This window comes from Cheilinus undulatus, linkage group 6 (assembly GCF_018320785.1).
Source record: "Cheilinus undulatus linkage group 6, ASM1832078v1, whole genome shotgun sequence".
Taxonomy (NCBI): Eukaryota; Metazoa; Chordata; class Actinopteri; order Labriformes; family Labridae; genus Cheilinus; species Cheilinus undulatus.
The window spans coordinates 17,966,445-17,979,920 of NC_054870.1; the positions used below are offsets into that span (position 1 = coordinate 17,966,445).

The 13,476-nt window shown below is 37.7% G+C and overlaps 1 protein-coding gene across 2 annotated transcripts in view; it reads left to right on the forward strand.

The window, feature by feature from the left end:
* LOC121511054 (spectrin beta chain, non-erythrocytic 1) overlaps window positions 1-13,476 on the forward strand; it is a 187,238-nt gene that overhangs the window by 119,831 nt on the left and 53,931 nt on the right. For both annotated transcript variants that reach the window (XM_041789564.1, XM_041789562.1), the window contains 6 exons: window positions 3,853-4,026; window positions 8,461-8,552; window positions 8,790-8,870; window positions 11,201-11,316; window positions 11,406-11,518; window positions 11,622-11,809. In XM_041789564.1, the coding sequence (XP_041645498.1) occupies window positions 3,853-4,026; window positions 8,461-8,552; window positions 8,790-8,870; window positions 11,201-11,316; window positions 11,406-11,518; window positions 11,622-11,809 (764 nt within the window). The remainder of the gene's footprint in view (window positions 1-3,852; window positions 4,027-8,460; window positions 8,553-8,789; window positions 8,871-11,200; window positions 11,317-11,405; window positions 11,519-11,621; window positions 11,810-13,476) is intronic.

Sequence of the window (13,476 nt, forward strand, 5' to 3'; positions counted from 1 at the left end):
ACAAGGTACAGTACTCTAAGACAGTGGTTCTCAGCTGATCCGAGCTCAGAACCCACCAGTCTGCCTTAGGACAGATCACGACCCAAGTTTCCAAAACATTTTCAACAACACATGTTTAGTTAATTAAACATGTTGCAGTTTGGAGCATGATCAGACCACAACACCTGATATAAAAAAGAAAAGGGACAAAACTGACAAATTTTATACTGTCTTTCCTCATCATTTTTGTCAATTTTTGCCAATTTTCCCGAGAACTTGTGGAATTACTTCATAATCATTTGAAAAGTAGCCATTTATTGTAAAAAAGAGGAGATAAATAAGTTGAAATATTGATCAAACATTTGAATTTACCCAATTTCCCAGTAAAACAGGGTAAAATTAAAGGTATCGATGCATGTCCAGTAAGGACTTCAGGAATTTTGACACCACTTTTTTTAATCACACACCTAGTTGCGACCTACTTTTGTGTCCCGACCCACCAGTTGAGAACCACTGATCCAAGATACAAAATGAGACAATACAATACGATAGGATTTTAAAAGATACAGGATGGTACGATACAATACGTAACAATACAGTAGGATACTGTACGGAACAGTGCAATACGGTACAATACGATATGATCCAATGGGATTTTAAGAAACACAATAAAGTACGATACAATACTATACAATATGATATGATACAATATGATGTGATGTGATACAAACAATACAGTATGATACATAATACCCAGTATTGAATATGCAATATAAGATCAATTTGGATCCCTTGATGAAAATTATTCAGTCTATAAAGTAGTCCATTTCTAGTTGTATAGCAATTCATTTTGTATAAACAAGAAGTTGAAGATATACTTTAATCCCTAAAGGAGAAATTCTGGTTTTACACTATGTTGTTAAACATGCTACACACACAGGCTGACACATGCACAAACAGAGTCTAATGAACATACTCCAATAGAGAGATGTCAGAGTAAAGGTAGCTGCCTTCAAGCACCACCTGAGAGGTCCAGCACCTTGTTTAAGGGCTTCCTGGCAGTGCTTAAGAGTTGAACTGACTCCAGTCGATGCTCTTGATTTGCTGGACTTGAACCAGTAACCCTCAAGCTGCCTAAAAAGTCCTTGCAGAGATGCTGCTGCCCCAGTAAAACATTTAGGAGTATTAAATGATACTATTTATTGGGTAAGTAATAAAATATGCTGTTATATAACACTTTCCAAAAGAGGAGGCCTACTTTTTGATGTGTGGCAGAAACGGGTTAAAGGTGTGAAAAATGGGCAAAGAAAGTGGTAGAGATTGGTGGCTTAAGTTGTGAAATGGGTTAAAAAGTATCATATATCAATGATCTTGAGTCTTTAATTTAGGCAGTTCTTACTGGTTTTAGATTTTACCTTTGATGCTTGTATCATTTTAGTGTTTTCACACCTCAGACATATTCTTTTACACTTATTCTTCCTTTACAATTTTACTTATCTTAATGTTTTAGTTCTTACTGCTTCTCTTTTACTTGCCTTTTAAAACTTCAGTCCCCTTGGTCTCAGGTTCTGTAGTTGGGTTCCTGTGTTGGCCGGGTACCCATGGGTTCTTATGATGTCTTGTTTTAATGATGTTCCAAGATGTTTCAGCTCAAGTGTAGTCATGTGAAACATATGAAAGCTCTCATGACTTCCATGGATTTGTATTTCTAATATCTCAGTAATATTGTTGTTTGGGCTAAACCTATAGTTGGTTTGATCTTGTTTAGGTTCTGTCCCCTTGAGTGTACTTTTGTCTTTGTTGTTGTTTTTTGTTGTCTTGCTGCTTTGTTTTTCTGAGTGTGAAAGCACTTTGTAAAACCTTGCTTTTAAAAGTGCTATATAAATAAAGTTATTATTATTATTATTATAAAAGTAGCAAAAATGGACAAGAAGTGGCAAAATGGGTTAAGAGACAAAATAGGTAAATGTGGAACAAATTGGTGGAAACAATGATGAAAAGGGATTGAAAGGGGTTAAAAGTGGCACAACTAAGTTATTTGAGCATCAGAGCCCAATAATAGCTTTATACACTTTTCAGAGGGAACTGTCAGCTAGGACGCTAGCATCAATGCTACTGATCCAACACACAGACATCATCAATAAATCACGACTTGGGAGGGCCCATTCTCTGGGTTTGTCAGGGGCCAAGCCAACTCTGTGGGCAGGTCTGGCTCTGAATACAGAGGGGAAAACCCCGCACCACCATGCACAATATGATACAGCATTATAGGTCAAGTTAAAAACAGCTAAAAACTTGTGATGGTGGAAATTCCCCTCTCTGGCCCAGATCAACAGTGAAATGGACTCAAATTGAGATCATAAGCTGTATGAAGTGACCCACACTGCTCTCTGTGATTTTTGAAATTGATTTGAGCCACCAGCAGACAACAGTCCAAAATATCTCTGGTTTGAGTCCAGATCCTGAGACACATGAGTGACTTTTCGCCGAGCGGTGTTTATGTGTCTGTGTGAGGAAAAGCAAAGCCAGCCGTGTTATTGTTGGACAGCTCCTGGTTGTAGTTTTGATGGTCAGTGTTGGAGCTAGAACATGTGGTGTAGATGACCTGCAGGATGTTACATCGCTGCTTGTCACCTCAGATATTTATTTTATACATGTTATTTATTATTTCTGTATTTTGTTTTATTTATACTTCAGGCTTCATCTCCACCCTGAACACGTCAGTGTCATCCAGAGGACACTTCCACCAGCAGCATCGTGTCAAGCCATTACAGAAACAATGATTACAAAAAACTAAACTCACACTAAAAATGAGTTTTAACAGAGTTTTATTGAGAGGAGTTTCTATGAAGTTTTTGGGGGAAAATTTCTATTAAAATAATAAGGCTGAAATCTGTAAGAATTTTAAAGGAAATTATCCAAACTAAAAATGCATGTCCCTACTGAAAACCCTATGTACCTAACTTTCTATGAATGTTGTTTTGGCTTTACTGCAATGTTCAGCTTGTTGTTTTGTTGTGTAACTGTAGATTGTCAGACATCTGTCTAATGCAGGACTAAGGATCTGCAGTAAAATAGGTTATCACAGTTTAATATCCCTCATAGCAGACTCATTCATCACCTCATTCAGTGAGTGACTGCTGAAAAACCTCTGCCAACACTTCCTGTCTGTAATCGCAGACTCATCACAGGGATTCCTCTTTCTCTGTTTGTTTTTACACACCACTTATAACACCTTTGCAACTTGTTCATTTCCTAGAATATCAACAGTAAGTACAAAACAAAATTTGGCCTAGGTAATTAGAAAAGGCTAAGAACGTCCTACTCTGAGCCCGCCAAGGGCTACCAAACACTTCAAAGATGTGATTTATTCCCTATCATGATACCCAGTTTCCACTGTAATTGTGCAATTTAGCGATGATCATGGAAATCAGTACACCTTCAGGAAACAATATCAGAAGCCTCTGAAGTTCACCAGCGTTGTCTGAGGAAACTGTAGTAGATTATTCAATACATTGTTATAAATCAAAAATGATGAGAAAATAAAAGGCTGATAACAAATACTTTCAAAGACTTAATAAGATAAGAATTACATCAATGCAAATTGCAGCTTCAAGCTTTTCTCTTGGATGTTTGTATTTCAGAAATCTTTTGAGATTTTGATGTAGTAACACAGAGGGTGAAAGGAGTCTTTTTTTTTCATTGAATGGCATGCACTTTCAATAGAAAGCATAATCAAAATAGAAGTGTTGGTTTTGAAACTGCTCAGCTGTGTCCACAGCTGTTTCTTCATGTTCATTTGGCAGCATGAAATGCTTCACTGTTCCTGGTTTTTGAAGGTTGTAAATAAACAGTGATATGTTTTTGTTTCAGCCCAAACCCACCAAGGGCCGGATGAGGATCCACTGCCTGGAGAACGTGGACAAGGCTCTGCAGTTCCTGAAGGAGCAGAGGGTCCACCTGGAGAACATGGGTTCCCACGACATCGTAGACGGAAACCACCGACTTACCCTCGGACTCATCTGGACCATCATTCTCCGCTTCCAGGTAAGATGTGGCTGTGGAAATATGTATCACAAGATGCATAATCTTAGTCAAACAAGTCAGCAAAATCAGGATTTTGCATTAGTTATCTAGTTCATATGTTTTCAGGTGACAGCAATGTTGCATCCCTGAATGAGTCAAAATATACAGTTGGCCTGCTGATTTCAAGGCCCCATTTCGGTCATGATCTGTTCATACTGAACCAGCTGTTCCTGGTACTTGAAGATGATTTTTGCAGTATGCGTTGTAAACTTGACCTTGAGATGGTACAGGTAAAGGAGCAGATCAGTGCCATTTATGATGGCATTTGCTGCTGTAATCTGTCTACATTCATCATCATATAGTCATTATTTTGGTGGTCAATGTAGTCATCATTTATGATGTTTATTCAATTACTGCATCTGTCAAAACACTAAAATGTATAAAATCAGATTAAACTGCTAGTAAGAGTTAGCTACATAGCTAACTTAGCTATGTAGATAACCTGGCTGCGTAGGTATCTGAGCATGTAAATCTAAATCTAATGAGGCTACTTAGCTATGTAAGCTAATTAGATGATGTAGACAAAACTAAAGCTAACAAAGCTATGTTAGCTATATAGCATATCATATGTAGCAATGTTAGCTATGTAAACTATGTAGGTAACATAGCTACACAACTAATGTATATAAAGCTAAAGACTAATGAAGCTAAATTAGCTACATAGGTAACGTAGCCATGTAGTTAAACTAGAGTTCATGGAATAATATTGCTACATTATCTACATAATCTATGTAGGAAAAATAGCTACATAACTAACGTAGCCAAAGCTAAAGCAAACAGAGCTACACAAGATTTTGCTAAATCAGTGGCTCCCTTCAGCTTTGTTAGCTTAAGCTAAAGCTAATGTAGCTTTAATGGCTCACATCTAATGCCTTTATCGTTAACTACATAGCTAGTGAAGCTATGTTAGCTTTATCTCAAGGTAACAAAGGTAGCACTGACCACTGTTTGATTATCTACTTCTAAAATACATTACCAAATTAGATATGTTTCCTGTTTTATTTATGAAATTGTGATTCGTCTGCAATGTGATTATTTTTATGAATGTAACTGGTAGACTTTGTTTATGAATAAATTGCGTCAGAAAAAAACGTAAAAAACATCGTACTGGCATCTTACGTTCCTTCAGTTCTGACAGATGTTGCGTCTAACAGTAGTAGTCTCTGAGAACGGGCGTCTGAGATATGCAGTCTACAACCAGACCCTCCCAGAGAATCAAGGCTGAATGATTACTGTGCCAAACGCCTGAGCCCTTCTTCTGTAATGTGTATTAAATGGAGAGCACAAGCCCCCCCTTTAAAGTATAGCCGGTGCTTGCAGTGTTGTGCCTGAATGTATTAAATGTACATGTTTCGGTGAACAGTGAATTAAACGGGGTCAGTTCCCTCATCATGAGTGTCAGCTTGTATGTAGCTTAATCTAAGGCAGTGAACAAGCGCTCATACTCTGTGAGGAACAGAGTCGAAAAGCGCTGTACCCCAAAACTGATACACTGCATGGAGATAGAGTTGACTTCCAGACTGCATTTCAAAATAAAAGCGCAATCTGTTTGATCAGCTACGAGATTCCAACTCAATTTTCAAACAACTCTTTTATTCTGAAGTTGTTTCCAGGGCAGGTGTTGAATGATTGAAGTCACTTTGCAAAGTACAGACCCCTTCAGGTGAATGTCAATTTTTCTCCACATTAACATTCAATCACAAAGGCCAGGGAATTTCATTGTGAGTTACAGTATTTTCATTCCTGAGGAGCTGACTGTTATGATCAACAAAATATCACAAATACAGATAGTGTAAGATACCAAGCTCAAACTACATATGCTTTCATCTGTCTTCTGAGTTGCATCAAGTGAACTGGATGAAAGGGGAAAAGTACAGTGTATTAACAGAGAGAATTAATGAATTGAATGGTGTTAATGATAAAACTTAAAATTAATGATGGTTATTCTCTTAATTAAAAGACAATTCCCCACATTACTTCTGCAGATATAAAAACAGAGTATGTGTTAAATCTTTTTAATCCTAAAAGTGTGATATTATTTAATCTTTAATTAAGAGCTGTCAGTTAAATGACTTAATACTTTCTTGTTATTTGGCGCTTTTAGCTTACTCTGAGACTGAGAAGGTGCTTTAACTTCTTCAGTTTTTTATTTCTCTAACAGTCTGTTTTATAACTTTAGCTTCAGTCGCACTGATATCAAAGAAACAGTTGGCATTAAATGACTGAAATTAAAGTCAAAGCGATGGTGTTTCTTTACTGTATGCAGACAGGGTCATTGTGTCACTGGGGTGATGATGTCATCACGAGGGACAGGGAACAGTTGTGAAAATGGGTGAAAAGGATTTAGCTTTTATAAGCTGTGAGGATTAAAAAACTCTTTTTAGTGGTTTTAAATCCTGCAGAGGAGGAATGAGGGTGAAATGGAGCCGAGTACAGATTGACAGAAGGACGACCAAGTGTTTGTGTGCATGTGACTGATACAGTATTTGCTTTGGCTGCGGTGATGTTGCTGATATGTGACTCAGATGTGGCTAACGCTTCTGTCTAACTGAATCTGATGGATGTCTGTCAATGAAGGTGAGATGTAACAGTATGCTGTTTTACTATCTGTGTTAGGATCTTAAAGAGATGAGACAGTTTTGGGGAGTAAACTTCAAATTATTGAGTAGGTGACCGTATGAAATCAGCATGTTGGCCAGATTATGGGGGGAGGATGTTTGGGGAACTGTGTATATTTTTCAGAACTGCTGACACATTTTTGGAAGGTGTGGACTTCTCTGACATTTTTTGAAGAAGCAGACATTTTTGGAAAGCTCAGACTTATTTGAAAGTGTAGCTGTGCAGATATGCGTTTCTGTATGTTGATGTTGGCACTGAAAGTGACAGGGAGGGTATTTGTCCAAATGCAGGGCTCCTCTGATTGGTTCTTACTGTTTTCCATTAGAGCTTAACAGCTTAAACTCGAACCCGGGGTTAATGTTTGACATGTAACTGTTACTGCGCAGACAGGAAACACTTCATGTCAGTGTTAGACCTCAATAAGTATGGACTACAAACAGAGGGATAAAAGTTGAAACATACACTAGTGGACTATACCACAAAGTGAGACTGACATTGTATGGCTGTCTTTAAGTAAGCTGGCTCTGCGAGTCTTACATTGAAGTAAGAGATATCAAATACCATGACGCTTATAATGAACCTTATCTACTAACTCAGGTTTTCTGCCTAAAGCTATGTGCATGCTCACTTTAAAGGTGACAGTGCACCATCTGCTTAAAAACAAATTACCACCATCTCATTTATTTATTTATTTGACTTCATATGTAATATTACATTAATGTAATATTATTAATAATATTACATAAGAACTACTCACATTTACTGTAGATAAGGTTTTCTTTGTTAAACCAGCCATGTCAAGGGCACTTTTCAGGGTAAAAGGACCAGATATAAAAATATTTATTCCTTTACATGCCATGTCCTAGTCTCCTTTTGCTGCAATGGTCTGCTGAAATTATCAGCATGAGTTTAAAATGAAAGAAACCGTTAATTATTTAGGCTTCATGATGTGATGATGTTGGCAAATCGACATCCCTTCCATTCTGACAAATGCAGTTTCTCACAGTAGTGGTCTCTCGAAAGGGGTGTCTGAAATATGCGATCTGCAGCCAGAACCCTATCAGATAATCCATCATAGTGCTTCAGTATTTTGAATCTGCACATTACATATTAAAGGAAAAATAGCATTCCAGTTTGCTTTGTTTTTTTTGGTTTGGTTTGTTTCGGGGGGGTTAACCACACCCAGAACATTCCTAGTTTATATTTAATGAAAAAAATAAAACATTTTTGAGCTGTGAATCAGAACCAAACTTGGTCCTCACCAGCTACAAGAAAGCCAGCTTATTACACTGAAAACTCAGGGTTTAGGTTCAACAGACCAGTTCTCGCTGATCTCGCTTTGTGGTTTGCCCCCTAATGTTAATGGTTTTCCTAACAAAACTAAAACAAATAGAAAAGTGGATCAGTAGTAATTTAATTATGGTCAAATCCAATTTGAAAAGCAACCACTTTTGACGTCATTAATCAATCAATTAATTGATGTTTGTATTGCTTTATTGTTTATTTGTATAAATACCAATCTTATCTTTCAAAATAAATGTTAATTCCATATCTTTCTGTCCACTGGGTGAATTATTTTAATCCACTGTCACATGCTTTAATAAGTTTATAAAGATTTATTGTCTCAGAAACTCAGACTCAGATCTTTGGTTAAGTTTGGAGAAGAAGATCTTGACTGTAAGACCCCAAACATTATATATATTCTACAAGCAATAGTCTTTGGGATTGGAGGTCTGTTACATCAACACTCATCGTGTCTTTGTCTTTGTGTCTCAGATCCAGGACATCAGTGTGGAGACAGAGGACAACAAGGAGAAGAAATCTGCTAAAGATGCTCTGCTGCTCTGGTGTCAGATGAAAACAGCAGGGTGAGAGCCGTCCACACATGAGATTATCATTTACATGGCATTTATGGGATTTCTCCATCCTGTCTACTACATTTCCTATGAGTCTTATCACCTCTTGTTCCTGTAGCCCTGAAATAGATTAACCAGAATCCTTGAAATTGTTTCTGCATGTTTGGAGAGAAGAACTCTGATTTTGTACTCTATCATGTGAAAATGACACAAGAGATTAATGAAGTGTTATTTTCTCTTCCTGTTCAGATATCCAAACGTCAACATCCACAACTTCACCACCAGCTGGAGAGACGGTATGGCCTTCAACGCTCTCATCCACAAACACAGGTGAGACTACAGGCGATTGCAATCATACACAGGTAGGGAATGAGGCTGCAGTTCATCACACAGCCTGATACAAACACAAAAGCAGTGTTTCAGTACAGCATGCAGTTATTTGAGGCAAATAAAGAGGTGTTTGAGAGAAAAGACTGGCTCTTACTGCTGAGCTGAATGATCCAGATCTTTGAATAGAGCTGGAATTTCCACCGCTGCTAGCCAGGCTGATCACACATTAGATTTGGAAACACAAGCATAATCGGGGTTTACTCTACCAAACCAGGCCACGCTGCACTGAACCAAACCAAACCGCTTGGTGGAAACATAGAGGAGGGTTGGGAAAAATGCCATGCTCTCTTGAAACAGCACCATTTTCCTTTAATTTCAAAATCAATTGCTTAAAAATGATTTGTTTTGTACAGTCAATCAACCATGAAGCATTAAGATGGCTTGAATATTGATTGAAGCTTGTATTTCATTCATTAAAAAACCTGTATCTTTTATTCTAGCCTATCAAAATGTTGAAATGAAAAACATGAACATGCAGCTGCTCTCTGCTGATGCAATGAACAGCTTTTAAAAGCTTTCATGAAAACAGGTAGACAATAACACTTCCCTAATTATAGCCTTAAAGATAAACACACAAACAACAGCAGCTGCAACATCCCATCGTTCCCCATGGAGCTATTTGCTCTGCACTGCTGCACCACTGCAGACAGTCTTCTCAGTAATAACTGCAGGGTCTCAGCTGATCGGTCAGCAGACTGTTTTCTTCTAACCACATTTAGACTTATAACATTTCTTTATGCAGAACATAAAGAAAACTGTGTTATTACTTAATTAAGTCAATTTTCAGGATACACAGCAGCTAAGCAAGAATGTTCTCATTTTCTGAAACCCCTTTCATTATCTTTATGTTTAAACATGCTCCTCTTCTGTAATTATTGAAAATGGGGAGTTATATATGTTAAAATGAAACAAATGGATAAGTTGTTTCTGCTCTTTACTGGACAGTTTGAAAAACTTGAACTACCACCTGTCAGTTATATGCATCCACATGGTATAAAGTTGCTGGACAGTCGAGGAGGGCTGGGTGTTTTTTTTATACTTTAACTTTGCATTTCTAAAATTCATTTAGTTTATCCTAGGGTCAGAGTTGATATTGTCAGGAGCAACGTTTGAAAATACAGTACTATCTATACGTTTTTGGCTTGTTTGTGCCAAAAATTGACGCTTCAGTAAGGCATAGATGTGGCAATTAAGCTGTCTTAGGGCAACATTGGGTAGGAAAGAGGATTTACACAACCCCTGTGGTGCTCTGGATGTTCTTGCATGTTATCAGGGACATAATAAGCTATTGAGATAAATAACAAAGTCAACACCTTAGGAGTAAAGGGTGGATTGGGTGAGTAAGTATAACCTAGGGTACTGTCCCGTGTCAGTAGTAAGGCTGCTACCAGCCCCTGGTCGTGCTGTTAGGCACAAAACAAGTTGTAAAAAGAAGTGGACAAAAGAGATGCCATCAAGCTTGACCTTGGCAGCTGAGTGTGTCGTATGCCGACATGTGTCGAGCTTGACTCTGCCCCCCCTCAGTCCTGGGTTGGGGAACATCTGACTCCTTAGCACTCTACATCGCTAAATCGTATGCACATGACTGTACCTCAAATCATTTTTGAGATACTGCATTCACATGCAAGGGATCACCATGAGCCCCTTAACCTATGACCTCCCAAATATAATCAGTTCATCCTTGGGTCAGAGTAGACATTTATGCCAACTTTGAAGGAAATCCCTCTGAGATTTTGGAGATATTGTGTCAACAAGCAAGGGATGAACATGAGGTTACATGACCACATTTGACCTAAGAAAATTAAGCTAGGCTGGACATGTGTGCAAAGTTTGAATTAAATCCCTTAAAGTTTTCTTGAGTTATTGTGTGCATAAGACGTGCCCAGACTTACATATGTACTGATGTATGCACAACTCAGAAACAAGTTATCTTCAGCCCTGACTATTACCGGGTAGGGGGCATGAAAAAACAGATACAACTACAGAAAAGGTCTGTTTTAAGGATTATGAATGCAATTATTGCAATAAAGAGATCAAAGTAAAGTATGCAGCAGAAATGTTAAAAATGCCTTTCTTCTTTGGTCCAGAAAGACAAGGATAAAGCTTTCAATTTCCTTAAGCCTTGATTAATAATTGCAACATTTGAAGCATTTGAACACTCAACATATTATGTTTACTCCTGCAAAGCCAGTGTTCCAAAGTCTTTTACAGAACCTTATCCCAACACGACAAAGATTAATTATTTTCTTGTGTTTGATTCTTCTCCTCAGACCGGATTTGATCGACTTCGACAAGCTGAAGAAATCAAATGCTCACTACAATCTTCAGAATGCCTTCAACCTGGCCGAGCAGCACCTGGGTCTCACCAAGCTGCTGGACCCTGAAGGTGAGAGATAATGCAGAAATACAGTATGTACATCCACACTCAAACCCGGACACCTGCTTTACACATTCATCTTTGTTGTGTGTTTACAGACATCAGTGTGGACCATCCTGATGAGAAGTCCATCATCACCTATGTGGTCACATACTATCACTACTTCTCTAAGATGAAGGCCCTGAAAGTTGAAGGGAAGAGGATCGGCAAGGTGACCAACTCCCCCCCCCCAACACCTCAGATATGTTATTATTTCTGCAGGCTGTGATGCACTATGCCGTCATGTCTTTCTATTAAACATGTCTCTTTTGTAGGTTTTGGACAACGCCATCGAGACAGAGAAGATGATTGAGAAGTACGAGTCTCTGGCTTCAGACCTCCTGGAGTGGATTGAACAGACCATCATCATCCTCAACAACAGGAAGTTCGCAAACTCTCTGGTGGGAGTCCAGCAGCAGCTGCAAGCCTTCAACACGTACCGCACAGTGGAAAAACCACCAAAGTTAGTGGAAACACTTGTCTATACACACTTTTAACAAAGCATTACTGACTTTTTAAAAACTTTCCCCAATTCTGATCATGTTGATACAGGCTAAATTAAAAAGAATTTTTTCCCCTCTTATTTCAACTTGTGAAAATGCAATGTGAAATATACTCCTCCACTTCCTCCACCTCTCACAGTAAACAAAATATTGAACAGTTTGCTGTTTAAACCACAGTTTCTCTCCCACACAGAACAACACATCCTCAGAACCAGCTGAGTCTGACTCCGAGCAGAAATGCAGAGGAGTTTCAGCGGAATCAAAATGGCTTTTAATAACCATAATGTAGGGCCGCACCTTGTTTTCAAGAATTGGCTTTGTGTGTAAATGCCCCTGATGCCCTCAGTTTTACTAAACTTCTATTATTAAGTTTCAAAAAAGAGTTTAGTTTTTCGAGGGCTGTAAACTTATGCATGCCAATCTCGATGAGGTTAAGGTCTAAAATTAACACATGATAATTTGTTAATCTTGTGCTTTGTTGTCTTTAAAGCTGCCATTGTAAGAAGGGCAACAACTGGATTCGACTAATCTTAGTGTTTCCCTGTTTTCACAGTGATGTACAGTGCTTAACAAATTTATTAGACCACCTGTCATGTTTGTCTGAGACCATCCAGCATCATGAGGTGATTTAATGCAGACTCTTTCATTTTTAGTCAGCTCTCCACATTTTACCATTTTGAACAGGAATGAGGAATTTCAAACTAAATTCACCCTTTTATACCCAAATTTGAGCCACCTCACTGGGCTTCTCTGAGAAGTCAGAAATTAATCAAGCATAACATTCAACCACTAAAACTCATTTTTCTGTTCAGGAATGCAAGTAAATAACTATAATTTGACATATTAGTCAAGAAATAATAATGTGCTTTACTATTTTTTCAGTTTTTTTGTAAATCAGTAAATTTGAAAATTCATGGATAACAATAATAATTATACTTCACCATTAAAAATATCATTTAGGTTAAAGAGCTTCTACATATTGGTGTATTAACCATTGCAGAAACATAAAAAATTATTTTGGTAATTACCAATGCTGTTAATTTAGGGCAGCTGTGGCATAAACCTTTCATTGGGTGGTGGTCTAATAAATTCATCTAATTTCCCTTTAAAAACCTTACAGACAGCTCAGTGGAAAAGTCAAAAGTAATCTGCACCTTGTGTTATTTGATTTCTTTTTTAATCCCAGGAGTTCTTTCTCCTGGTAAAATAAATTTTAAATAAAAATAAATACAATTTACTTTTGCTCCCCAGTCAGTTTTTTTCCTGGGTTAAGGTAATGTCGTTATCAACTAAATGTTTGATATTTTCTTTTAAAATAAAAGCAGGTGTTATTCAGGAGTAAAGTACTATTTATATAAGAGGACACAAATAACAAAGTAAAAGCCTCACAAAAAAACGTTTCTTGAGAAATATCTAAGTTTATTTGTCAAACTTAAGTGTACTAACTGGGGATCACTGAACACCAGTGAGTCATTTTGTACATGCACTCCTGCATATTTCTCAATAAATAACAATGTTTAACACAGAATATCAGTGAGATTCATTTTCTGTTTTATGTCCTTTTGTGAGGATTTAAGGGGATGTACATTTGGGGAGAAGTCTCCCATTAATGCAGATTTTTCTTTTT